At 39.9% G+C, this 24,868-nt stretch overlaps 2 protein-coding genes across 2 annotated transcripts in view; both read right to left on the minus strand.

Annotated features, from left to right (window-relative positions):
• Positions 1-17,709: 17,709 nt before the first annotated feature.
• Positions 17,710-24,553, minus strand: LOC120539693 (interleukin-17 receptor A-like). Its single transcript, XM_039770062.1, has 3 exons — positions 23,081-24,553; positions 22,515-22,538; positions 17,710-21,339 (listed from the first exon to the last, which is right to left on the minus strand). The coding sequence occupies exons 1-3, from the start codon at positions 23,322-23,324 to the stop codon at positions 19,997-19,999; spliced, it is 1,611 nt and encodes a 536-aa protein (XP_039625996.1). The 5' UTR covers positions 23,325-24,553; the 3' UTR covers positions 17,710-19,996.
• The window catches only part of LOC120539694 (interleukin-17 receptor A-like), a 76,083-nt gene continuing 74,313 nt past the window's right edge, over positions 23,099-24,868 (minus strand). The window contains exon 10 of the mRNA XM_039770063.1: positions 23,099-23,185. The gene's annotated coding sequence lies outside the window, so the exon portion shown is untranslated. The remainder of the gene's footprint in view (positions 23,186-24,868) is intronic.

Here is a 24,868-nt window from a genome sequence, read left to right on the forward strand (position 1 = left end):
GCACATGTGACAGACGTGAAAGGGTCTGACAAAGCCATGAAGAACGTTATGCTGCCTTTAACATCATTCAGCATGACTGGTTTTGTGGTGGGTGAGTGATGGTCTGGGGAGGCATATCCATGGATGGACGTACAGACCTCTACAGGCTAGACAACGGCACATTGACTGCCATTAGGTATCGGAATGTAATCCTTGGACCTATTGTCAGACCCAATACTGGTGCAGTGGCTCCTGGGTTCCTCCTGGTGCATGACAATGCCCAGCCTCAAGTGGCAAGAGTATGCAGGCAGTTCCTGTAGGATAAAGGAATTGATACCAAACCCAGCCACAGATGATGCACAAACCAGTGTGTTTCTTCGTTCCGGTCCCAAACCCGGATAAACAGGGAGGGTCATGTCAGCAAGGGTATCCGGTGTAAACTTTTGCCAAATCAATATGCGGACAACAATATAAATTTCCATACCGGATCGGTCAAGCCTCGGGTTAACAACGACCGCCACCACTACTGTTAGCCAACAGGGTGCTGGCAGAATTTGGGGTACCTGTTGGCTGAAGAAGAAGAGGGGGAGATGTGTCTGGAGGCAGGAGGAAAGGAGGAAGGTAAAGAGAGTGGAACTGAGGGTAGGAACTTTGAATGTTGGCAGTATGACTGGTAAGGGGACAGAGTTGGCCGATATGATGGACAGAAGGAAGGCTGATATATTGTGCGTGCAAGAGACTAAATGGAAGGGGAGTAAGGCCAGGTGGATCGGAGGTGGATTAAAATTCTTCTATCATGGTGTGGAGAGGAGCAGAAATGGAGTAGGGGTTATTCTGAAGGAACAGTATGTCAACAGTTTTCTGGAGGTGAAAAGAGTGTCAGACAGAGTAATGATTATGAAGCTGGAAATTGGAGGTGTGATGATGAATGTTGTTAATGCATATGCACCACAAGTTGGGTGTACAATGGATGAGAAAGAAGATTTTTGGAGTGAGTTGGATGAAGTGATGAACAGTGTACCCAAGGGACAGAAGTGATGATTGGAGTGGATTTCAATGGACATGTTGGTGAAGGGAACAGAGGAGACGAGGAGGTGATGAGTAGGTATGGTGTCAAGGAGAGGAATGAAGAAGGTCACAGGATAGTGGATTTTGCCAAAAGAACGGACATGGCTGTGGTGAATATGTATTTTAAGAAGAGGAAGGAACATAGGGTTACGTACAAGAGTGGAGGAAGATGCACACAGGTAGATTACATCCTATGCAGAAGAGTCAATCTGAAGGAGACTGAAGACTGCAAAGTGGTGGCAGGGAAAAGTGTAGTTAAGCAGCATAGGATGGTGGTCTGTAGGATGATGAAGAAGTGGAAAAGAGGGAGGTCAGAGCCAAGGATCAAATGGTGGAAGTTGACTGCAAGGTTGGATTTAGGGAGAAGGTGAGACAGGCACTGGGCAGTAGTGAAGAATTACCAGACATTTGGGAAACTACAGCAGATGTAGTAAGGGTGACAGCAAGAAGGGTGCTTGGCGTGACATCTGGACAGAGGAAGGAGGAAATGGAAACCTGGTGGTGGAATGGGGAAGTACAGGAGAATATGCAAAGGAAGAGGGTGGCAAAAAAGAAGTGAGATAGTCAGTGAGATGCAGAAGTAGACAAGAGTACAAGGAGATAAGGCGCAAGGTGAAGCGATAGGTGGCGAAGGCTAAAGAAAAGGCATATGATGAGTTGTATGAGAGGTTGGACACTAAGGAGGGAGAAAAGGACCTGTACCAATTAGCCTGACAGAGGGACCCAACTGGAAAAGATGTGCAGCAGGTTAGCGTGATAAAGGATAAAGATGGAAACATACTCACAATCGAGGAGGGTGTGTTGAGCAGATGGAAAGAGTACTTTGAAAGGATGATGAATGAAGAGAACGAGAGAGAGAGAAGAGGTTGGATGATGTTGAGATAGTGAATCAGGAAGTGCAACAGATTAGCAAAGAGGAAGTAAGGACAGCTATGATAAGAATGAAGAATGGGAAGGCCGTTAGTCCAGATGACATACATGTGGAAGCATGGAGGTGTTTAGGAGAGATGGCAGTGGAGTTTTTAACCAGATTGTTTAATGGAATCTTGGAAAGAGAGAGGATGCCTGAGGAGTGGAGAAGAAGTGTACTGGTGCAGATATTTAAGAATAAGGGGGATGTGCATGACTGCAGTAACTATAGGGGAATAAAATTGATGAGCCACAGCATGAAGTTATGGGAAAGAGTAGTGGAAGCTAGGTTAAGAAGGGAGATGATGATTAGTGAACAGCCAAGAAATAGCACCATAGATGCAATGTTTGTATGAGGGTGTTGATGGAGAAGTATAGAGAAGGCCAGAAGGACTTGCGTTGTGTCTTTGTGGACCTGGAGAAAGCATATGACAAGGTGCCTCGAGAGGAGCTGTGGTATTGTATGAGGAAGTTGGGAGTGGCAGAGAAGTATGTAAGAGTTGTACAGGATATGTACGAGGGAAATGTGACCGTGGTGAGGTCTGCGGTAGGAGTGACGAATGCATTCAATGTGTAGGTGGGATTACATCAGGGATCAGCTCTGAGCCTTTTCTTATTTGCAATGGGGATGGTTGAGAAGACCCTGGAGAGGTAGAGATATGCTCTAGAGAGGAGCGGAATGAAGGACAGTAGGAACAAGACACAATACATGTGTGTAAATGAGAGGAAGGTCAGTGGAATGGTGAGGATGCAAGGAGTAGAGTTGGCGAAGGTGGATGAGTTTAAATACTTGGGATCAACAATACAGAGTAATGGGGATTGTGGAAGAGAGGTGAAAAAGAGAGTGCAGGCAAGATGGAATGGATGGAGAAGAGTGTCAGGAATAATCTGTGACAGACTGATATCAACAAGAGTGAAAGAGAAGGTCAACAGGATGGTAGTGAGACCAGCTATGTTATATGGGTTAGAGACAGTGGCACTGACCAGAAAGCAGGAGACAGAGCTGGAGGTTTTAAAGATGCTAAGATTTGCATTGAGTGTGACTAGGATGGACAGGATTAGAAATTAGTACATTAGAGGGTCAGCTCAAGTTGGATGGTTGAGAGACAAAGTCAGAGAGGTGAGATTACGAAAGAAAGATTTGGAAGAAGATGATCCACTGTGGGGACCCCTAATAGGAGCAGCCAAAACAAGAAGAAGACTGGCTGCCACGCTCCCCTGGCCTTATTCCAATAGAACACCTCTGGGACATTATGTTTCAGTCCATCCGATGCTGCCAGGGTGCACCTCAGACTTTCCAGAAGCTCAGTAATGTCTTGGTCTAAATCTGGGAGGAGATCCCCCAGGACACCATCCGTCATCTCATTAGTAGCATGCCTCAACGTTGTCAGGCATGCATACAAACACGTGGGGGCCATACAAACTACTGAGTACAATTTGGAGTTGCTGCAATTAAATGTCGGCAAAATGGACCTGCCTGCCACATCATTTTCAGGGTGTCTTTGAATTCAGCCCCTTTTAATAGGCATCTACCATTTAGGCTAAATATTTGCCATTTAAACAAATGATTTCACATTTTGCACCTCAAAAACCCATTTGAGAAAAAGAGAGCTTTTCAACATTTGGCATACTGTAAATGTATAATAACAGAATCCCATACAAGAATACGTGCAGCATTTGTTTTTATGACTGCCTGTTCTGTAAGCTTACGACAGTCTCTAAATCGACTGGGGGGAGTGTGAATGCTCTGTAGGTGGTCATAGTTCATATGTGCTATTGTACATGTCATTACTTCTTTGGCCATGAGGTGTATTGACATCATATGCAGTAAGTCAAACTTCACTTCTTCCTTTCAGTTTATAATGTTCACTTTCAAGAGTTTGCAAGTGCTTACATTTAGCATAATTAAGGATATGTCTTAACTTTCTGCAATACCAATTGATATATTTTTGTTTAAGCGATCCACCATTCCGCCCTAATAATGCTGATAAGCTTTGGGATAGAGTTACCTGTTACACCGTGATAAATTACAGTATTGTAATTGTGGTTATTGGTCTTCAAAGTGTGGGATGTTATGAAAGATTATGGCTTTGTAATAATTCACACACACATAGGAGTGGGGTGGCCAACACAGAGCCAGCCTGATGATGTACACATGAAAGTGTGCTGTTGACATTTTGAAGCTGTCCTACCCACGGTGCAGGGGATGACTCCCTTCATGGCTCGCTCCCCACGCTGGTCTTTGTAAGTCAAAGGCAGCCAAAACACCGCAGAGGGACAGCCCTACCTTATGAACTCTTGAAAATAAGGCACTTTTGAGAAAAAGGCATCTTTCTAGAAGAAGTGGAAGCTATAGATTTTGTTAGCTAGTGTCAGGTATCCGAAGGCAAAATGTTTATTTTATTTGTATTATTTTTGCTTTTCTTTGTTCAAGTCTGAACTTTATTTTGCAATTTCTGGTTATGTGTCAACATGTTATGATATACTGTAGGTCATTATGATGTTTTTTTTCTGTCACAGTTGTGTGATTTTGCTTTTAACACATTGCTGTTGACATTTTGTGCCATCATTCACAAGACTGCAGCCATACTGTTTCTGATAATGACTCTGGTAGCTAATAACTTGACAGAATGTTGTGCTATCTGCCATTAAAATCATAACAAGCTTAAGGCATAAATAAAAATCTACCACAAAGAATCTTATGATTAATTGCAGTGCAGGAAAGGCAGTTTACCTGCTTTTCCAACTATTCTTTCTTATAGCCCCCTCTCTACTTCTCCCTAATCACTAAAATCGAGTCTGTCTTTTGGACTGTTGCTTTTTTTTCCAACTCTGGTGATTATTATGACATCAAGTGTCACCAACTGGAAGCTATCTTGCTGTGACATGCAGGCAGTGTAGTGCGGTGGCTAAGGCTTTGGACTTCAGATCCTGAGAGTTGGGGTTCAAATCCTGCTACTGACACTGTGTGACCATGAGCAGGTCACTTCACCTGCTCATATGTGAAAAGTTGACTTGGATAAAGGTGTCAGTCAAATAATAAGTAATAATAACAAAGGGGGTAGGGTCCCATGGTACAGGCAGCCATCTTATATAACAAAGGTGTCCTGCTCTGATCCTGTAGGGCTGCAGTGGTTATGGATTTTCCTGCCACTTTCTTAATCAGTGACCAATTTCTACTGTTAATTGATTTCTTTTCCCTTCATTTTAATTGCTGTCTCTGTCCTCTGAATTGCTTTTTTATTCATTAAATGGAAGCCAAACAAAAATGAAATATGAAGCGAGCCAACAAATGACCAGCTATTTCAGAGCCATCAGACTCCTAGCTAATTTCTTAAATAGAAGCTAATTCTTCGTGTTAATTAAACCCGTTATTTAATTCATTGGCATGATGCTGCTCTCATTCTGCCTCAACAGACATTTTCAAAGTCTATTGATTTTCTTTTTTCTAGGAACACCATCACAATGTTTTGTGGACTTGAGCAGGTCAGCGTTACTGAGACCTTCACCTTTCGTTATTTTCAGAGACTGTATGATGGACACAAGTTAGCTGGTTATGTCTTAATATTAATTGACTTGCTATTTAATGCAAAAATTAATTAGAGGTAAAAAAGTTGTGCACAAATTAAGAAGGGTGAAAATGAAAATCTGCAGCCACTGTTGCCTTCCAGGACCAGAGCTGGACACCCATTATATAAAAAAGAATGTTGCATCCTCAACAATTTTGCTCACTTTTGTGAAAAGTAGAAAAATATCACATTTTTAGCAATTTCATACCTCCATCTTAAAGAGAAAACTTTGTGGTGGTGGCAGGATTGGCATTTCAATCACTGTAAAAAAAACTTCACACACTTCCAAAACAACAAGAGTGGACTCCTTTCTGCTGTTCATGCAGGAGTAGCTGTGCTGCAGCTGCCCATAGGAAGATTACTCGCATTATGAAGACAATGGAAGGAAAGCCCTCAGGAGCCTCATCCCCACATGAGTCAAAACCGCCGGGAAGCCAATGGGGTCAGACCTGTTGGGGATCGGAACTGATGTGCACGGTAGTACTTGGGTCCACATTTGAGATGACCCATCCAGGTAGGCGCATAGAGCATCTTGTCTCTACCGCATGATTGATCATTTTCCTCGGCTGTTGGAGGAGCTTTGTAAACTCTGCTTTTTCATTGGCAGCACTGTCTGAGGTGCGCAAACCTGGGACTGGCCAGATCTCTATAGGCGGGTACACCTTTTATTGATGTGGTTGCTCTGATGGCTGTCATACTCAGGGAGTAGCTGTTGTTGTGGCAGATTGGCTCCTTCCAGTGGTGTCATTTCTCACTCCTTTCAACGAGTGTATTATGAGGCTAAAGTTAATGCCATGTCTGCTGCCTCAGAGTATGCTCCAACTATGGTGAGTGATGTCTCAGTGAGGGAGACATTTTATTCGCAAATTCGGTGGTTGATGTGTGCCTGTGAGGTGACACTCCTCTGGTCAAGGGTGATTTCAATGCGACCACTGGCACTTACAGGGCTGACAATGAGGATTGTGTCAGTCCCCATGGGTCTGGCAACCATAACGAAAGTTGCTCCATGTTCCTTGATTTTGCAAAAGGTCAGGGGCTGCAGATCGCTGGATCCTGGTTCCAGCGCCCTGAGCCGCATCATTGAACTTGGTACTCCAGTACTGGTGGTGCAGTGAAGTGAAGGAGATCAATCAGATCCTCATGGTCAGACACTGGAGGCTTGTACAAAACTGCAGGATCTACAGAAGTGCCCAGTTTGTGAATTCTGACCCCAGATTTGTTGTTGCTACTTTGAAGATACAGCTTAGGTCCAGTAGGCTACAACCTACTCGCAAAATGTTGCTGCACCTCCAAGGTCAGACTGTGTCTAATGAATTTGCGCGCAGTTTGAATGAGGAACTTACAGACTTGGGTTTGACTCCTGATCCTAATGTAATGTGGGAGACCTTCCGTGACAAAACCCTGAAGGTCGCTGAGGGTTGTGTTGGTGTTACCATTGTGCCCAGAAGGAGGTGTTTCATCTCGCTGGGCACCTTGGATATCATCAAGAGGAGCCGCAGCGCACAGCTTGATGGCAATTACGGTTTTTACCGGGAAGTGAGAAGGATGGCTGTACAGGCTCTGAGGGCAGATAAGGAGGCATTTGTTAGATAAATCTGTGAGCAGGTAACACACTATCAATGGTCTAGTGACTCAAGTCCTGCTTACAGAGAAATCAAAGCATTACGCATATCCAAATCTTTTTCTTGGAGAGTCGCAGTCAGGTCAGGTTGACAGAATGGTCCTTACAGATGACCCTGCAATTGTGACCTGCTGGGCTGGCTACTTTGAACAGCTGTTTAAGGTTGATCCTACAGCAAGGACGTTGAACATCTCTGGGTTCACGGTTCTTAAGGCTGATCCTCCAATTAGCTGTGAACCACCCAGTCTTACTGAGATTGCACATGTGGTGAACCAGCTGAGGGGAGGAAAGGCTGCAGGGATCTGTGGTATCTCCAAGCTGGTGGTAAGGCTGTCCTCCTTGCACTGAAAGCAATTCTTGCTTCCATTTGGTAGGTGGGCATCATCCCAACTGAATGTAAAATGGGACATGTCATCCCTATCTGGAAAGGGAAGGGTGGTCGCCTGGATTGCAACAACTACAGGGGGATAACACTGCTGTCGGTGCTGGGTAAGGTCCTTGCTAGGGTCTTCCTTAATAGGCTCTGTGATCACTTGTTCATTTACCAGCAACTGGAGCAGTCTGGTTTTATGCCTAAGAAGTCTACCATCGACCACATCCTGGCACTGAGGGTTCTCATGGAGTGCAAATGCGAATGTTGGCAGAGTTTTTTTTGCAGCCTTTCTTGATTTTCATAAAAAGCTCAAGCTGCCCTGTGGGGCATCCCTGAGACTTTGCAGGGTTCCCCCAAAGTTGATGGATATCATAGCTAGCCTGTACACTGGTACTGTGAGTGCTGTGCAGAGTGGAGGCAGGACCTCTGTGTTTTTTCCCAGTTTATTCTGGAGTTCCTCAGGGGTGTGTTCTTGCTCCTACTCTGTTCAGTGCTTGCATGCACTAGGTGTTGGGCAGGGCTGTGGGGCATCTGTTGGTGAAGAAAGATTCACATATCTTGACTTTGCTGACGATGCTGTGATCTTCGCAGAGTCAATGGAGACTCTGATCGGGGTACTCGAGAAACTGAGTGAGGAGTCTGAGTGTCAGGGCTTGCAAGTGTCCTACATAAAAACCAAGATCCAGGCCTTTAATGACCTCTTGGCAAAGCCATCAGCAGTGTGTCCGTTTGCAGAGAGAGTGTCGACCTTGTCGAGAGGTTTACTTAACTTGGCAGTGACATTCATGTCTCTGGTGACTGTTCCTATGAAGTCAGTAGAGAAACTGGGAGAGCATGGGGGGTCACAAGGTTGTTGGAAAGGGGTTTTTGGCACTCCTGATATCTTTGCAAAAGGATGAAGGTCCAATAGAGTCCTGGTCCTTTCTGTTTTACTATGTGGTGTCGAGATATTGACACTATCCAGTGACCTGACCTGAAGACTGGACACCTGCAGTACTGTGTCTCTTCGGAAAATCCTTGGGTACCGTTGGTTTGACTTTGTATTAAATGAACAGTTGCTCATGGAGTCCTGAATGAGGCACATTACCTGCATTGTGAGGGAGCGTCAGTTACGGCACTACGGCCATGTGGCACAATTCCCAGAGGGTAATCTGACTCACAGAATCCTCGTTGTTGAGGACCCAAGCAATTGGACCAGGCCATGGAGATGCACATGTAATACCTGGGTGCGGCAGATGGATGGTCATTTCCAGGGGGTGGGACTGGACTGCCTGGGGGTTGCCAACCAGGATCCCGACCTGTTTTGCCATGTGGTGGTTGTGGCAACACACTGTACCAGTGCATGTTCCCTGTCCTGACCTGTAGTTTGTTTTTTTCCCTGTAATGATCCCTGTGACGTTTAGACTTGTTTGGGCCATACGCTCTTAACTCACTACAAAAGAAAAGTAGTTTGTTTATGATTGCTAACACTTTGTAAACAATTTCTAACAACAATTCAAATAAATTAAGGTTTAGTGCTTTTTAGGGCAGATTTCAAAATTCTCCTTTTAACATATAAAGCACTAAATGGCCAAGGTCCGGCTTACTTGTCTGAACTTATCATGACTTACAAACCAGAGCACACATTGAGATCTCAAGATGCTGGTCTGCTTAGGATTCCAAGGATTAATAAAATGACAGTGGGAGGTCGAGCTTTTAGTTACAGGGCCCCTAAACTGTGGAATGGTCTTCCTGCTACTATAAGAGATGCCCCTTTGGTCTCAGCTTTTAAATCCTGGCTGAAGACTCACTACTTCAGTTTAGCATATCCTGACTAGAGCTGCTGATTAACTATACAGATGGAATCTCTGTTGTTAGTCATTAGCACTCAAACATAAGTAACATGATGGTTATAATTGGATACTAACCCTCACCTATTCTGTTTCTCTTCTTAGTACTCAAATGTGGCACTTGGTGCCACGGCTCACCTGCCAAGTTGTTTTGCCTGCCTAAGGTAAAGTCATCCCTGATGGAGGATCGCAGGAATCGTGGGAAAGAGGGGTCCTTTCATCAGATTGGCTGGCCCAGCACTGTTTCAGCCGTGGAATGGCCAAATGGGGGAGGCAGCTTGATGGATGAGGTCTCCAGGACTCTAAACAAATCCAAATCATATTATGTGATATCATCTACTGTTAAATTCTGCTACGTATTTCTAACATTTTTATTTGTATACTGTATTGAGGATTTGTTCTGTTCCATGTATTGTATTGTATTGTATTGACCCCCTTCTTTTTTGACACCCACTGCACGCCCAACTTACCTGGAAATGGGTCTCTCTTTGAACTGCCTTTCCCAAGGTTTTTTTTTGGGAGTTTTTCCTTCCCTTTTTAGAGAGTCAAGGCTGAGGGGTTGTCAAGAGGCAGGGTCTGTTAAAGCCCATTGCAGCACTTCTTGTGTGATTTTGGGCTATACAAAAAAAATTGTATTTGTATTTTCTTAACCTACTGATGCTAAACCTCTGTAAATATACCCAATGTCCCAGAGTTTAGTGGGTTCCAATGGCACCAATGACCATGGCTAATGTCCTTTCAGTGGAAAGATACCCAGCCAGTCTTATGGAGTCATACTGTCTATTCCAGGAGCTTCTGCTTAAATCTGATTGTATGTTGTTCCCAAATAAATCAGTTATTTTACTGCACAGACTTCTAATGTTGCCTAATATTTCCATACAGATAAACAAAGGTGGACAACCTACAAAAAAAGTACAAGAAAGGAATTCATACCTGGACTGTTAATGCCAGGTTAACTTCTTGAAACAAACAACTATTAAGGCATTGGAAGTTGGAACATCAACAGAGGAACATGAGCCAACAGTCCATTGACATAGCAGGAACATGAACAAGTGTACTCAGATGGCACGGTTTACAGAAAACGTTCAAAAGCAGGATGAATCCATAAATTAAAACCAGACAACACCGACTTGATCCCCTTTGTGAGAAGCAAGATGTGTCATTCAAATCATTTTTACGAAAATAACTCCAAGAAATGACAGTCATGATAAATACCCCTTTTCCTTCTGTAATAAATATTCCAGGAAATTCTAAGTTACATAAAAGCTGGTGTGTCTGACATTCAGCACTATCTTGTTTTTAATTTTTTTTGTGGATGTTTACATTTGAAAAGGGCCTTATGTTACAGTTTAAAAATGATCTGTATGTAGCCACCTACAATAAGGTGTTATACAGTACAGACAGATATACTGTGTGTATCATTTAGATTATACATCATAGTGACACTGACTACAGTACTGCACACTGCACATGTAACAAGGATGGTTTTTATTCCCAAAACGTCTTTATGACAGTCTACAAATATGTGGTACTCTTGGGAATCAATCAACACCCGGAACCATTTAGCCAATATAAGCAGTATACAATTAGACTGATGATGTTCTACATGACGGAAGATTGTAATTTAATTGACAAACCTCAGCTTGCCCGTAAATTTGCAAAAGGCAGCACACAGTATCTGTGGTTACAGTAAAAGTCATGTGTTATAATTGATTTATTTAATGAACTGCGTTGTATTGTGTCATGTGGTTACCGTTTTGGCGCATTGACTGCCAGTAGAATGAGGGCTTTGTCTCTGCGACCTTGCAGAATCTGCCATTCTTAAATGATGACCGTGACCTGTTTCTGGGCACCAGCCTGACCTTTCACTCTTGCTTCTTATTTTCTGGTGGAAGACACTCTACAATACTTTCTATCCACTGATGCAACACTCACATTGGTTTTTTCCACTTGAGACCTAATTAAACCCTTTATCTTTTTTTTTTTTTTATTATTTACAGAGCACATACTCCCAAGTATCTTCTTGATTGTACAATCACTTTTTCTTAAACGATATATACAGCAAAAGTGCTTAGGCTGTAGTTATTAAATGACACTTCTCACTAGCTTTAGTCTTTAAGTTAATATACTGAATCAGTGGACCACACAAAGGAAAAAATACATTTTGATAAGAAATTTCACCAGGAAAATGTAAAATTATTTACTATTCAACACACAGTTGTCTTTCTATTTTAAATGTTTAATGAACTATAAACTCTTTGGCAAGGAATCATCCCACTTAGCCTTTTAAGAAAGAAAAAAAAAGTGTCAGTGAGAAAAGTTTCTTACAAATGTCCCTAAAAATAACAACACTAAGTAAAAATGTGCCCCTCGTCTTCCAGTGGCACAAGAGTGCCATTAATGAGGCTCTGCTGCCACCTCCTGGAATTACTAGAAGTGCATCATTGTGTTTACTATTTCAGCTTAAACATTTGGAACATCCCATTTTACTGTAATTAGAAAATGAACACGCTCTTGTATTTCCTGTAATTCAGCAAAACGTGTTACGAGTTCCTGTTGTGATGGACGGCCAACAGCTTATCCTGGCCGAAACAGATGGTGTCTTCCATGCAGCCTAGAGGTACCCTGGATTCCCACAGGGCAGGGGTCCTCAATCCCAGTCCTGGAGAGCCGCAGTGGCTGCAAGTTTTTGTTCTGACCTGGTTGCTTAATTAGAAAGCAATTCTTGCCAATAAAGCACTAACAAGCTATGAAATTAAATGAACTCTGCTATGTCAGGTCATTCTCATATCCTAGATTTTCTTTCCCTTTCTATCATGCAAATGATTTGAAGGCTAAAATGGACAAGTAATTCTCAGTCCTTCACTTTTTTCTCTTCATTTTTCTTCCAAGTATTTAATTAAACCCAATAGTGCAGATAAATACACACAGGTGTAAATGTAAATAAGCTAAATGGAGAAATGCTGCTCTCTCTTGTCATTTGCATGTTATTGATAATAAGGAGCAATTAAAATAGCTGTTTAAGACAAAATTAAGCAATAAGGGCTCAAAATCACTAAAGTGAAGCAGAAGTGTTACTTTAGCAATAAGTGCTTTTTATTAAGCAACTGGGTTGGAGCAAAAACCTGCAGCCACTGCGGCTCTCCAGGACCGTGATTGAGGACCCCTGCCGCAGGGCATCATGGAAGATGGAGTTCGGCTTTAGAGTCCTGCTGGGTGCCGCCGTGTGACACTGCAGGGAGACAAGGGGATTGTTGTTTCCCGTATAGCCTAGAAGTACTCTCGAGTCACGGGGACGGAAGAACAGAAGTACTTCCGGGCTGAACAAAAATGTAACTCTTTATCTGACCCGGAAGAGGTATGGAATCACATGGACAGAAGGACAGGAGCACTTCCGAGTCAAGGACTATTTAAAGGACTATGGGAAACCCAGCAAGCTGAGCCGGAGTTGGGAGGTAGAGTGACAGAGCTGCTGGGTGGAGAGGAGGATTTATTGTATTATTATTATTGTTGTTTGGTTTATGGTGGTGATTGTGGTGCACTGTGGCACAACTGAGAAAAAAAGAAATTAAAATTATTTTTGGTACTTTTACCTGGTGTCTGGACGTTTGTCTGTGGGGTTTACAGGAGCAGCGTCCTCTAGTGTCACACTGTGTAGACTTTATATTACCCATGGCAGGCATCTTTTTATTTAAAAAGAGAAAAAGAATACACCTGAGCAGTGAATTGAGAGGCACAGGAATTGGGGAATGGTTAGCACAGGTCTGGGTCAACAAATTAAACGTGTCAACAAAGAATTATCCAGGATCAACAGAGAAGTTTGTGACCCTGATAGCGTCCTAAGGTGAGAGGGTGACACTGTCAAGGGCAACGCGTAAATAGAGGGGTCTGTTGGTGAAGAAGAAGTGGAAGTATACAATAGCAAAACTAGAGAAGCCTCACTTCAAAAATGTGTTAATTCATCTCTGCCCTGAAGCTGGAGACACAGTCATAGATGGGCGCAAAAATAAAAAGTTGAAAGAAGTAAACAAGAAATATATACAGGTATATGAATGCCGAAGAATCAAATTTATTGTCAGTGCATTTTATTGTTCGTCACAGAGTAAAGGCTCGTGACACATATATTTACAGGTATAGTGTATTACCAGCAAACTAAACCATACAACTTGATATGATATGATGACCGTGTAAAGTCAACAATCGAGATATAACCACTGATGACAATGGAGTGGGGAACAAAAACCACAGTCCAGTCAGCAGCACTCCTGCAGCAAAGAAGGGCCTGGAGGTCCACAGTTGGGTCTAATGGACAAAGAATGTACAGACAGACAAAAGGCACCAAAGTTGATAAGCAGAGAACAGAACCCTGCATAAAGAATTCAGTCAAGCACACAAGTTGTGAATTCCAAGATTACAAAAAGAACAAATAAGCAAAGTTAATTGGTGCAACTTTATTTTATAAAAATTCACATAAAATGCATTTAGTTGTTTAGCTTTAACCAATAGTTCCATTGTACAAACACATCTGCTGACTCACAAATTCCATTTCTGGTTAGCATTTTGAAGGCACTTTCGGAGACTATCAAGGAATGCATGACTGACAAGTTTTCTTCTTGCAATTGTCTGCCATATATGTGATATGAAAGTTCAGATTCCAGCCATTTTCAAATGGCAATACAAAATTGATGTTTTTCATTTCACAGTCCAAACAGTCATAAAGTGCTTTACAAAATAGTAAAAATCTCCTAGACAGGAGTAAAATGATGAGACTATTTGCACTGAGAAATTCTTAAAGGTAACCCATGTGCATTTTATTTCAAGCACATCAGTAATGAACAAAGGTTTATAGTTTTAAATTTCAGTGTGACATTCAGAGGAATCCTGAGGTACTTAATGAAATGTGGATTTCAGAAACCCAGCTGATAATATTCTAATACATCAATTTCAGAAAAAAAGTGAAAAATATTTTAAAAAATAATAATTTCAAATTTTGTAAATAATTTAGTCAAACAGTTGTAATGCAGCATTAAACATCAAAATTAAAATAAAGGAACGATAAAAAAATGTACACCAGATGCTACAAAATCCTGCAAATTGCAAAAAAGCAGAAATGGGGTTAACACAAAACAGTTTCTAGGTTTGTTTTTTGTGATCAACTATTTATTTTAATAAAAATAACAAGCAGAATAATGCAGTCCAGACCAAATGACTCCCACCTTCACAGCATCTCCCCCAAAAATGACATAATAGAAGAACGGTTGAAGATTCATCTAATGGCACTCAAGAAATTTCAAACGGATTATGTTGATAATTGGGGTGTCTACTAAAACTACTGTAGGGCTGGGAGAAACACTGAAGTCCATGAGCCAAAGACAACTGGAGGGAAGAGGTTTACATGTTGCCATACACAGCAGTATGCAGAAGGTGGAGACACGTCCTTCAGTAGATGAGAAGAAATAAGACAGGGAAAGAAGTGGAAGAGCAGAAAGGAGCACAGAAAGACTGAAATCATACATCAAAGTAAAAAGGCAACGAAGGAAGAATAAAATGTGACTAAAGGGACAGAAATAATAGGTGCCCGCAATTATTAATCCAACCAGCTATGCTGATCTCCATATTAATGATGACAACCAACCTAAGTTTGCTATAAAAATTTAAACACTACATTGAATTATTTTGTTGGGTTTATTTAATTCATTTTTGCCCAACATTACCATCTGCTTAGAGGGGGCAGGCAGTGCCCAACTTGTCCTAAATGTTTAAATGACTCTGCTTGTAACACCAATTTCCAACTAATGCCTTTAGCTGAAAACATGTTAAAAATTGGATAAACTTGGATACCAAAGCAACTTTCTCCTCACTTTTAAAGAATGCACTTTTAATGCAAACATCCAGCAATGCTTTTGCAATAATATGAGGTGATTTTTGTTTTTCAGAAAATCAAAAACAGCTTCACACCAAGCAGGCTTCAAATGCAACAAAAAGCGCATGTTCATTTCCCACGTTTCAGAGCTTGTCAAGCAAAACTGTTATAATTGGAAACAACATGAAGATGCATTTCCCATCAAATGAAATATCTAGTATTGCTTTATAAAATAATATATTAAACCTATTCATAATATGTGACAAGCTTGCACTCTGCTGCAGTAGCTGGAATAATCAATGCTGCTCTGCTTCAAGCTGTTACAAATTGATAGGCTATGTAATTATTGCACACACTTAACATGTTTTAGAAGACATGGCAGAGGCAGAATTCAAACACACGCCAGATATAAACATTAAATCATTCCATGCACAAATACATTCCTGAAAAGAAGGGTAAATCTAATTATGTTGAATAAATTAATGGAATTACTCAGCTCTCCTGCTCTTATGATTATTGACCCATAAAGACAGTTGAAGAGACAAACAATCATTGACTGGCAAGCCTGAAAGAAGAAATTTAACCCAGAATGTCACAATTGTACATTCCCATATACTGATGCCAAACAAGAACGGAAATGAACATACAATGTCAGACTGTAAAACATGTTAATATTATTTCACACATTTTTTTAGTAGTAAACCTAAAAAAAACATATTTTTCAGGAACATAAATTTTTCTCATCTACGTTCCTAAAACAGAAATCAGACAAAAATACACTTGCAGCATTCAGTTGACCAAAAACTCCAAGCCAAACCAATTTGTGGTTGGTCTCTAAGGCCAAGTTTATACTTCACGTGACGTAATGCATGCTCCAGCGGACGCATACTTTCTGTAAATCTGGAAGAAACCACCAGGTGGCAGTGCGAAATATCATCACGGTGAGAAAACGTACGGCTTCGCTGTGTTGTGAATTTCCTGAAACATCCATCAAATTCCGAGAACACCTTGCTGCAATATCTCTGAAAAGGATGTTTAATGATTAAATCCATCAATCCAGGGATTGCACCCATTCCAGCTAGCACTGGGCACGAGGCAGAAACAATCCCTGGACAGGGCATCAGCTCATCGCAAGGTGAATACAAGCAGTCACGTACACTAGTGTCATTTTAGCATCACCAGATCCCCAAACCTGCATATCTTTGGAAGGAAACCAGAGCACAGTGTGGAATCCAAGCAGGAAAACATGCAAACTTCAGGCAGGGAATACCAGTGACGTGACTCCCTGCAAGACAGCAGTGCTATCGCTCCGCCACCGTGTCACCCCCATGTGTGTAATTATTAATAGTATTCATTATTTAAACGAATTTAACGATTTACCTGTAAAATGTAACATACATACTTTAATGCATTTCATCATGAAAGTGATATCAAGTATAAATCTAAGAATTCTAAATGTGCAGAGAGTTGGAATTTCATAAATGTAATGTGTTCTGTGTGGTGGTCTATTGCTGCTTGCCACTGCTGTCAGGTCAGGACGAAGCCCCAGGAAAAAAAGACGGCACAAAAGACGGTATGTGAGACTTTTAAAATATATTTTGTCATTACAATCAGGAATATGTAACGTTTGAATATAAAAGCACCACGAATGCATCTGTATGTCAGCATTGTGCTTCACCACATTGAACCATTCATCAAACATTGAAGTGCGCATTCGATTTCATCTTCCGGGAGCTGTGCAAGTAGCAGCCTTTTTAGAGAAGCTCCATGTTTATTTATTTAAAGAGCTTCTGTAAAAAGCCAAATTTCCCCCTGCGGACAAATAAAGTTCTATCAATCTGGTTTCTTTTATTCCTGGAACTAAATCAAAGGTGTTGTTTCAGTGTCACATTTAGCATACAAAGTAGCACGTGTTCATGCAAATTGCATACTTCTCCATTGCAAATGTTCACTCATGAATGTCTAAGCAGTCACTGTGTCTCAGTCTTGAAAGGAGTCTCAGGAAGCAATCACAGCGCTGCCCACTCATCAACACCCCCCTTAGTCGACCTGAAGCAGGCAGACAACACAGACCAGTAGGAATCCAAGAAACCTCACTATTCATTGCATTTTTATGGCGACTACAAGAAAATCACCACACAACTGCCATGGGTAGTTGTGGTTTTCCAATTTCACATCGGCATTTTCTGTGAGCACTTTCATCCATGATGGATTTCCATGTCCTATCACAAGTCATATCACCTTGTACTAAAAATAAAATGTATCCTTATATAGAAGACAAAATGTTAAATGAAATGGTGCTGTCCATTTACTGGCATTACAAACAGCATCCATCATTATTCAGAATTTCTAGTTCATCTACCACTGCTTAGCTGCTGCACCTATCACAAACATCAATTATTGAAGAAATTTCCAAAAATAATGTTAGTTAAGCTTTTTCCCTAATTATGAAAAGACACTCTGTTGAATATATAATATAAAAAGCAGAAAAAAAAGTATAAAAGAATGAAAAAGGTGAATTTATTGTACTATAAAATAGATATACACATTTTTACATTTGGCAGTTTATTTATAAGAGGACTCAAAACCCCTTAAACATAAAGATACTCATTCTGTGTAAGCACAAGCTTGAGTCACAAGTCCCATAAGGTTCAGAGTAGGTGAAACACTTCCAAGTAATTTTGCCTTCATGAACTCTCTCATGTCCTGCATAGGCTACAACTCCACCATTATGTAAAATTGTTTAATGCTAAGGATAAAAAAAAGGAAATTCTTTTGCAGAGGGACTAAGCAAGCAGAAGCAAAAACAAACTTAGCATATTAATGTAAAGAAACCGTGGAGTAAGGGAAAGCAACGAAGCAGCAGAGGAGGGCCTATTGGAGGCATGGAGGGCCTATTTACCAGCAGACTTACTGGTGCATTTATGTCAGTGCTGATAAACAGCTTCTACCCTTGGAACATAAAAGTCGACTGGCGAAAATCCAAGAAATAAGAAGTGCAATGTGTGATTATGCAAATAAGATAGTAGTTTACAGTTCCCAACTGTAGTTTCAAATAACAAAAATGGCACAAGTTACATTCATTTACAGTGTTGTTCTTAAGAGAATGATCACACCAGATTTCTTTGATTAACCAGAAGAGGAAGATGTGACCCAATAACATTTATATTTACAATGATGAAGATCAGCTGCCAAAATCAGAATCAGGGAACACATGGTGGCTAGACATTTCTGAATAGTAACTGACCTAAATGAGACAATACCACTTTAAGGAGCTCGCTCATAGTTACTTCTAATATTTTACTATTGCGGCACATTCCCTAACCTTTTTCCTACATATTCCACAACCTAACAAATATTGCATACCCCTTAACCCCCATTTATAAAAACTATATACACAATAAAACAGTAAAGAAAACCATGAGAATTACTGGCCCCAACCCTACCCATTCTCTGTCCTCTGTATACAAAACATAATTATAGGGAATTGTGGGAAACTGAAGCCCATGGTGGTTAAACTGAAACAGCATCCCAATAAACCAGAAGAAACAGTCAGGAAAAAGCACACTAACAACAGAGCAGACTATCGAGACAGGTACTGTATTAGCCGTGAACACCCTAATAATGTCTATTACTTCAACACACATCTCCATCATTCTAACTGAGAATCATTTAGTTCTCCAATATCTACAACTGTATGCATAACTGTTGCCAAAGTAAAGGACATAAAGTTCATCTTAGGTGGACATAACAGAAAAAAGCTGAGGGCAATACATACAATAAGATCTAATATATAAAGTGCCAAAGAATGAGAATGAAATAATAGGCTGGTGAATAATGCAAATTATCCAGGAAGGAAATCAGTGCCGCAAAGAGCCAGTGGGGATAAACTTATCTACTGCTGCAAGAACCTATTCTGGAGAGTCATGTGTGACGTGGACCAAATCAAGACGTGGTTTTAGCTTTTCAGAGGTAGAGCAGGAACAGTTAAAGACCATGAGCTCAGGCTTTCTTAAATGTGGGATCCATTACTTTCCTGTGTTGATCTGTAAAAGGACTAATTGTCAGGGGAAATAAAACCTGTCGCCCCATATGCAGACTTCTTTCAGGATAATATGTTAGTCCATGAACCCTAAAAATGTAATGATGAAGGAATCGGGCTCCAGTGAGTCAAAATACACCCTGTGTGCTCACATTGTCTCCAAAACAAAATTCAACAGATTTAGGAACCATACTGGCCACACACTGTCCTCTCGAGGATTATGTTGAATTTTAAGGACACTGAGTTATTGCTGATTAATATTTACATCAGAATTATGACAAGAAAAATAGAACTTCATAGAATTACTATTGCCCATTCTTCTTTGATACAAACAATATCAGTTCCATGTTTGTTTAAATTAACTTGCATGGTTGTATTCACGGTGTTGTTGTACTCCATCAGCAGGTTCCTTATATTGCAGAGTTAGAGTTGTCACTATCAGCAACATTCATAGTGGAAGACTAATACTTCTTTAGTAAGTTAAAGGCAGCTAAATGTGTTTAGCGTCATCAAAAGGACACCATCTTTGCTGCAATGTTTGCAAACGTTCTGTGATCACTTCCAGAAATAAGTTTGAGAAGTAACAGCCAAAGAGAAAGCAGTGGTAGATGCAGCATGCGGAAGCTTTACATCACCATCAACATCAAGTGCCACTATCTCTGCATTTGTTTTCTTGATTAGTGGAATGAATTTACCTTCTTTTAATTAATCAGATCTGATACACATGGTATATAGTAAAAGAATCAGTCTCTCAGGCTTTCCATGTAGCAGTCTTGCTGCAATTTTATAAGTTCACTTATAGCATCAGCATCAGCATCATCTAGATCAGTTTGGTAGGTAGAGTTAGGCAGTAATGACATATACCCTTGGTCTGTCTCACTGGACTGCCTCTTATCATTATTCAACTCTGTGCTGCACATATTGAAGCTTTCTTGCTCTGCAAAAGAAAAAGGAAATGGTGCGTTCTGCATGTTTTGGAAATCCTGAAGCTGCTTCCAGGATTCAGATGATAAACTTGATTCATTACTGTCCATTATAGTTTTTTCATGAGGCAGCTCAATGGCATTTTGTTCATACTTAGCAACTGGAGATTTCCGAAATGAAGGTTCAGTTGTAAAACAGCTCCAGTTGCCTTCTTGTTGTGTGGAAATATGAAGCTCAACTCTGTCACAACTGGTCTCTTCTCTGTCTCGTGTGTTTAGCTCAGACATAAACATTTCACAATCTTCAACTGCAACACTAGGCAGAACAACTTGGGATAAAAGATTTTCCTTCACCTCTGAAACAATAGGTTGTAGGACACAGACCTGACCAGGAATGTTATAGATCATATTGTTAATGAAGGATCCTATGACAAGGTCTTCTGAAATTTTGTCATCTAATGTCACTTCTTTCTCTGTCTTCACACACTCATTATGAAACCAGTCAGGGTTCTGTGTCTGATATTCCAGAAAGGCTTCAATTGCATTTCTCAACTCTCTCCCACAAGGTTTTTTAAAGTACTCATCTGCAGAAATACCTTGTACATGATGAATCCTGCCTGGTTGATGTTTCTCCTTGTCTACAATCCGGAAGTAGATCTCTTCAAAATGTTTCATAAGTTTGTATTTCACACTGATGTTAAAAAGGTCAGGAATATCCTGCTCACTGCTCACACCATCAAAATATGTAATTATATATTTTCCAAACTGTGCTGGGAGCTTGAAATCAGGAAGGATTAGATTTAAAGCAGGAGTAAACATATCCCCCATCTCAGAATTGATATCCTCCTTAAGAATAACACGCTGTGATGTCTCTTGGGTCAACATTGCTTGCCATTTCATTTGTACACCCTTTGAGCAGAGGATAAGTATTTTGTTGGAGGAATTCTCAAATTCTTGCTTCTGCCAAGCCAGCCAGTTCATGTGTCCCATTTCTCCAACTTGTTGTGTATTTAGGAGATCTAGAACAACATCTATACCACATTCTGCTTTCAAGAATGCAGTAAATTTAAGTACAATCTCCTTGTACATTGGGTGGTCAAGAGAGTACAATATGAACACTTTTCGATGGGTGTCTTGCTCAGTTAAGCAATCATTTCCATTATCTGTAAATAAACAAAAATTCAAAATTCAAGCTATTTGCAATTAATTCTAACTCAAAGACCTTGGAACTAGACACATTAAAACTGTCTTTCAATATATTATTATTCATTAGCATGCTGAATGAAAGGAAATGATTCTAAATATACTTTCAATATCAAATATAAAAATAACTAAGTAAATACATTCTGGAAAAGTCATACAAGAAACTCGTGTTTTATTAGCTTTCTTTTATTGGGTGTTAGGCTTTTAGATATTTCAGAAAAGCCTAACACTTCATCAGCTAACAACAAATGTGGTATGATTGCCTTAAAGACTTTTATTTAAACAAAGTACCCTTTTAAAGCTTGGTGGTGTAATGTCAATAAATAAACAAAATGCTGCACACCTTTTGATGCTCATAACTATAAATTTTGACAGCTATGAAGTACCTTTATTTGAGTGCTAGAATTAATGTCCAGATTGGAACTTAGTCTAGATGTGTGAATGATGAAAGTCAAAAAGAGCGGGGTGTGCCTAAATACACACAGGCAAACAAGGTTAGCAAAATCTGAAGACATGATGAAGCCATGGAAAAGCAAAAAGAAATTCATTAGCTCAAAGGAAATTTGTCACAAAAAAGGAAAATGGACAAAAAAGAACCAGGAAAACATAAACGCAGGGAATTAAACTTAAAATATACTCAAGAATGATCCCAAATAGTTTATATACATATTGTATTAAAATTAAATAAAAACCAAAACGCTAGCAGGTTATTGACATGTTGCTGCAAGTACTGTATGTTGTGTAGCAACTTCTGCACCCTACAAAAATAGGCAGGCCTCGGGAGAAGCAACAATTCAAATGTGAATAGTGGCCCAGAATCAGCACTGGCTGAATGTAAGGGTCAAATATTGACCCACCCTTCCATAAGATAATCCTGTTTCTGCTGTTTAGGGTTACAACTTGCATCCATTCATCCATTATCCTAACACAACTTGCATATTTGGCTAAATACCAATTAGAATTTAATAGTAATAAGTAATATATTATTTCAGTACCTCTGTTTTTAATATCTCATTTAGTAATTAAAGTAGATTGAGCTGCAGATATTATCAGAATTTTATCAAATTGAAACTAATGTCACACATACTTAACACCGTCAGTCTTAATATTTTCAAGAAATAAAGTATCCACTTACCTTCATCCATCTGAATTTTAACACCTGAAAAAATTGTATATAAAATTATTATATTTTCTCAGACTTGTGCTTAAGATGATAGACACACTATAGTATAAAAAAATATCCTTGGAAAAAAAATTAATATTAGAAAATGTATGCCCTCCATAAAGATAACAAATTTCAAAAATAAAATATAGGGTTCATTATTTTGCCTGAGCTCCTTCCTATACTGCATTTAGGAGCTGGCATAATCCCCTGTTAAGCAGTAAGCCTTGCTAGTTTCCATGGGATGGAGTGAGGTGCTTAGTACAATACCTAATTAGAACATTAAAACACTATTTTAAGTTTTGGTCCCACAAAACTGACCTAGTGGCTAAATCAATGTCATTTATTTAAAAAAGTACAATTTTAAAGAATACTAAACCTTTTCTCCAAGCATACAAATGCAATATAGAATAACTTAACTGGAATACACCAAGAAATTAAAGCTATATATATATATATATATATATATATATATATATATATATATATATATATATATACATACATATACACACACACACACATATACATACACTTACCTAACCCCTTGTTTCGTTTCTTTTTAATACATATTACTGCAGGGATAATGAAGAGGAGCAGTCCGAGCACAGGGATGACCCAGTAATATGAGCTGTTATTATGAACTGTAAAGACAATGACATCTGTTACTACATTCTTATAAAAATGGTAGACAATTTTCTGATATTTTTTGTTGGGAAAATAAATAAAAATGCAACAGTCTCTTGTTAACACCCATGCTACAAAGACAGCAGTCAATAACATGAAGGAACAATCACACAGTTAATGTATTGTTTAGATCAGTCTCTTTGAACACTACAGTCAATTTAAAAATAGTTTGGTAATACCAATCTGCAAATGTACCTATGTCAGATGATGGTATGGAGCAATATACTATGTTTTGTTGCAAAAGAGTTTCATACTCATCAGAAACCATCAGTAGTTCCGGAGTGTTTGCAAAAATTGTTGTCATCAATTGCCATTTAGATGAAGAACAATGGCTGAATTTTCTGAAGCAAATATAATTTTGGTGTGAAAGTAAACCCTGTATTTGTGTATTATGATGTCTAACAAAGTACTGGACCCTGGACACATTTTATTTACGTGCACTACTTTACCCTGCTCTAAACAAAATCTCAATAGAGTTCACAGATTGTAACATATATTTACATGATGGCAAACACATAACATCAGAATTCAGAATTTGATATTTAAACTTTCAAAACAAAGGACTTAATTCCATTCATAGCATCAACAAGTCCATGTCATATTCAACTAATTTCATTAAGGCAGTGAAGTACTACCCTATAAGGAACACAGAACTGAAAAATGAAGATCTTCTTCCCTGCCTTGTTAGAAAAACATAATATAACATTATTATTTTGTAAATTATGTGATAGTTGAATATAATGATTCTGTATAATTAAAAAATATGTTATAATGCTTTCATTTTCTAGTCCTTGATGGTCTGACTTCAAATGAACCCATGTTCCTGTGAATTGACAGCATATGTTAGTTTGAGGTGGCAGAAGTAACAAAAGTGGATGCTTCAGGATTATTAACACACACCGACACTCTTTCCTATTATGAGCTGCTAGTTAACCAATCATGCAAATCTTTGTGATGGCAGAGGAAAACAAATGAATACACAACTCAACACAGATGGTGCTCAGACTCAGGATGTGAACCATAGAAGTGGGAGGCAGCAGAAATATTATGTTATCTTATCGAGTATTATGTAAAGTTCACAAGGAAACTGAATACAATTATAATTTATTGTATATGCATTAATGTTGAGATATACCTCTTAAATTACTATAACCAATAATATGTTTGACATTAAAACAATTCTAATTACTGGCAGTGGCATGAACTGAATTTGCCCTTAAAATCTGCATGGATTTTCATAAGGTAACCTAACATTAGCATAATGTTCTCCTCCTTGAACCGTCACCTTATCGTGGTGGAGGGGTTTGCGTGTCCCAATGATCCTAGGAGCTATGTTGTCCGGGGCTTTATGCCCCTGGTAGGGCCACCCAAGGCAAACTGGTCCTAGGTGAGGGATGAGACAAAGAGCGGTTCAATAAACCTCTGATGAAGAATAAAACCTTGGACGACGTTTTCCCTTGCCGGACGCGGTCACGGGCCCCCCCTGGAGCCAGGCCTGAAGGTGGGGCTCGATGGCGAGCGCCTGGTGGCCGGGCCTGCACCCATGGGGCTCGGCCGGGCACAGCCCGAAGAGGTAACATGGGTCCTCCTCCCCATGGGCTCACCACCTATGGGAGGGGCCAAGGAGGTTGGTTGAAGTG

Source organism: Polypterus senegalus, chromosome 11, assembly GCF_016835505.1.
Source record: "Polypterus senegalus isolate Bchr_013 chromosome 11, ASM1683550v1, whole genome shotgun sequence".
In the NCBI taxonomy this organism is placed as follows: Eukaryota; Metazoa; Chordata; class Cladistia; order Polypteriformes; family Polypteridae; genus Polypterus; species Polypterus senegalus.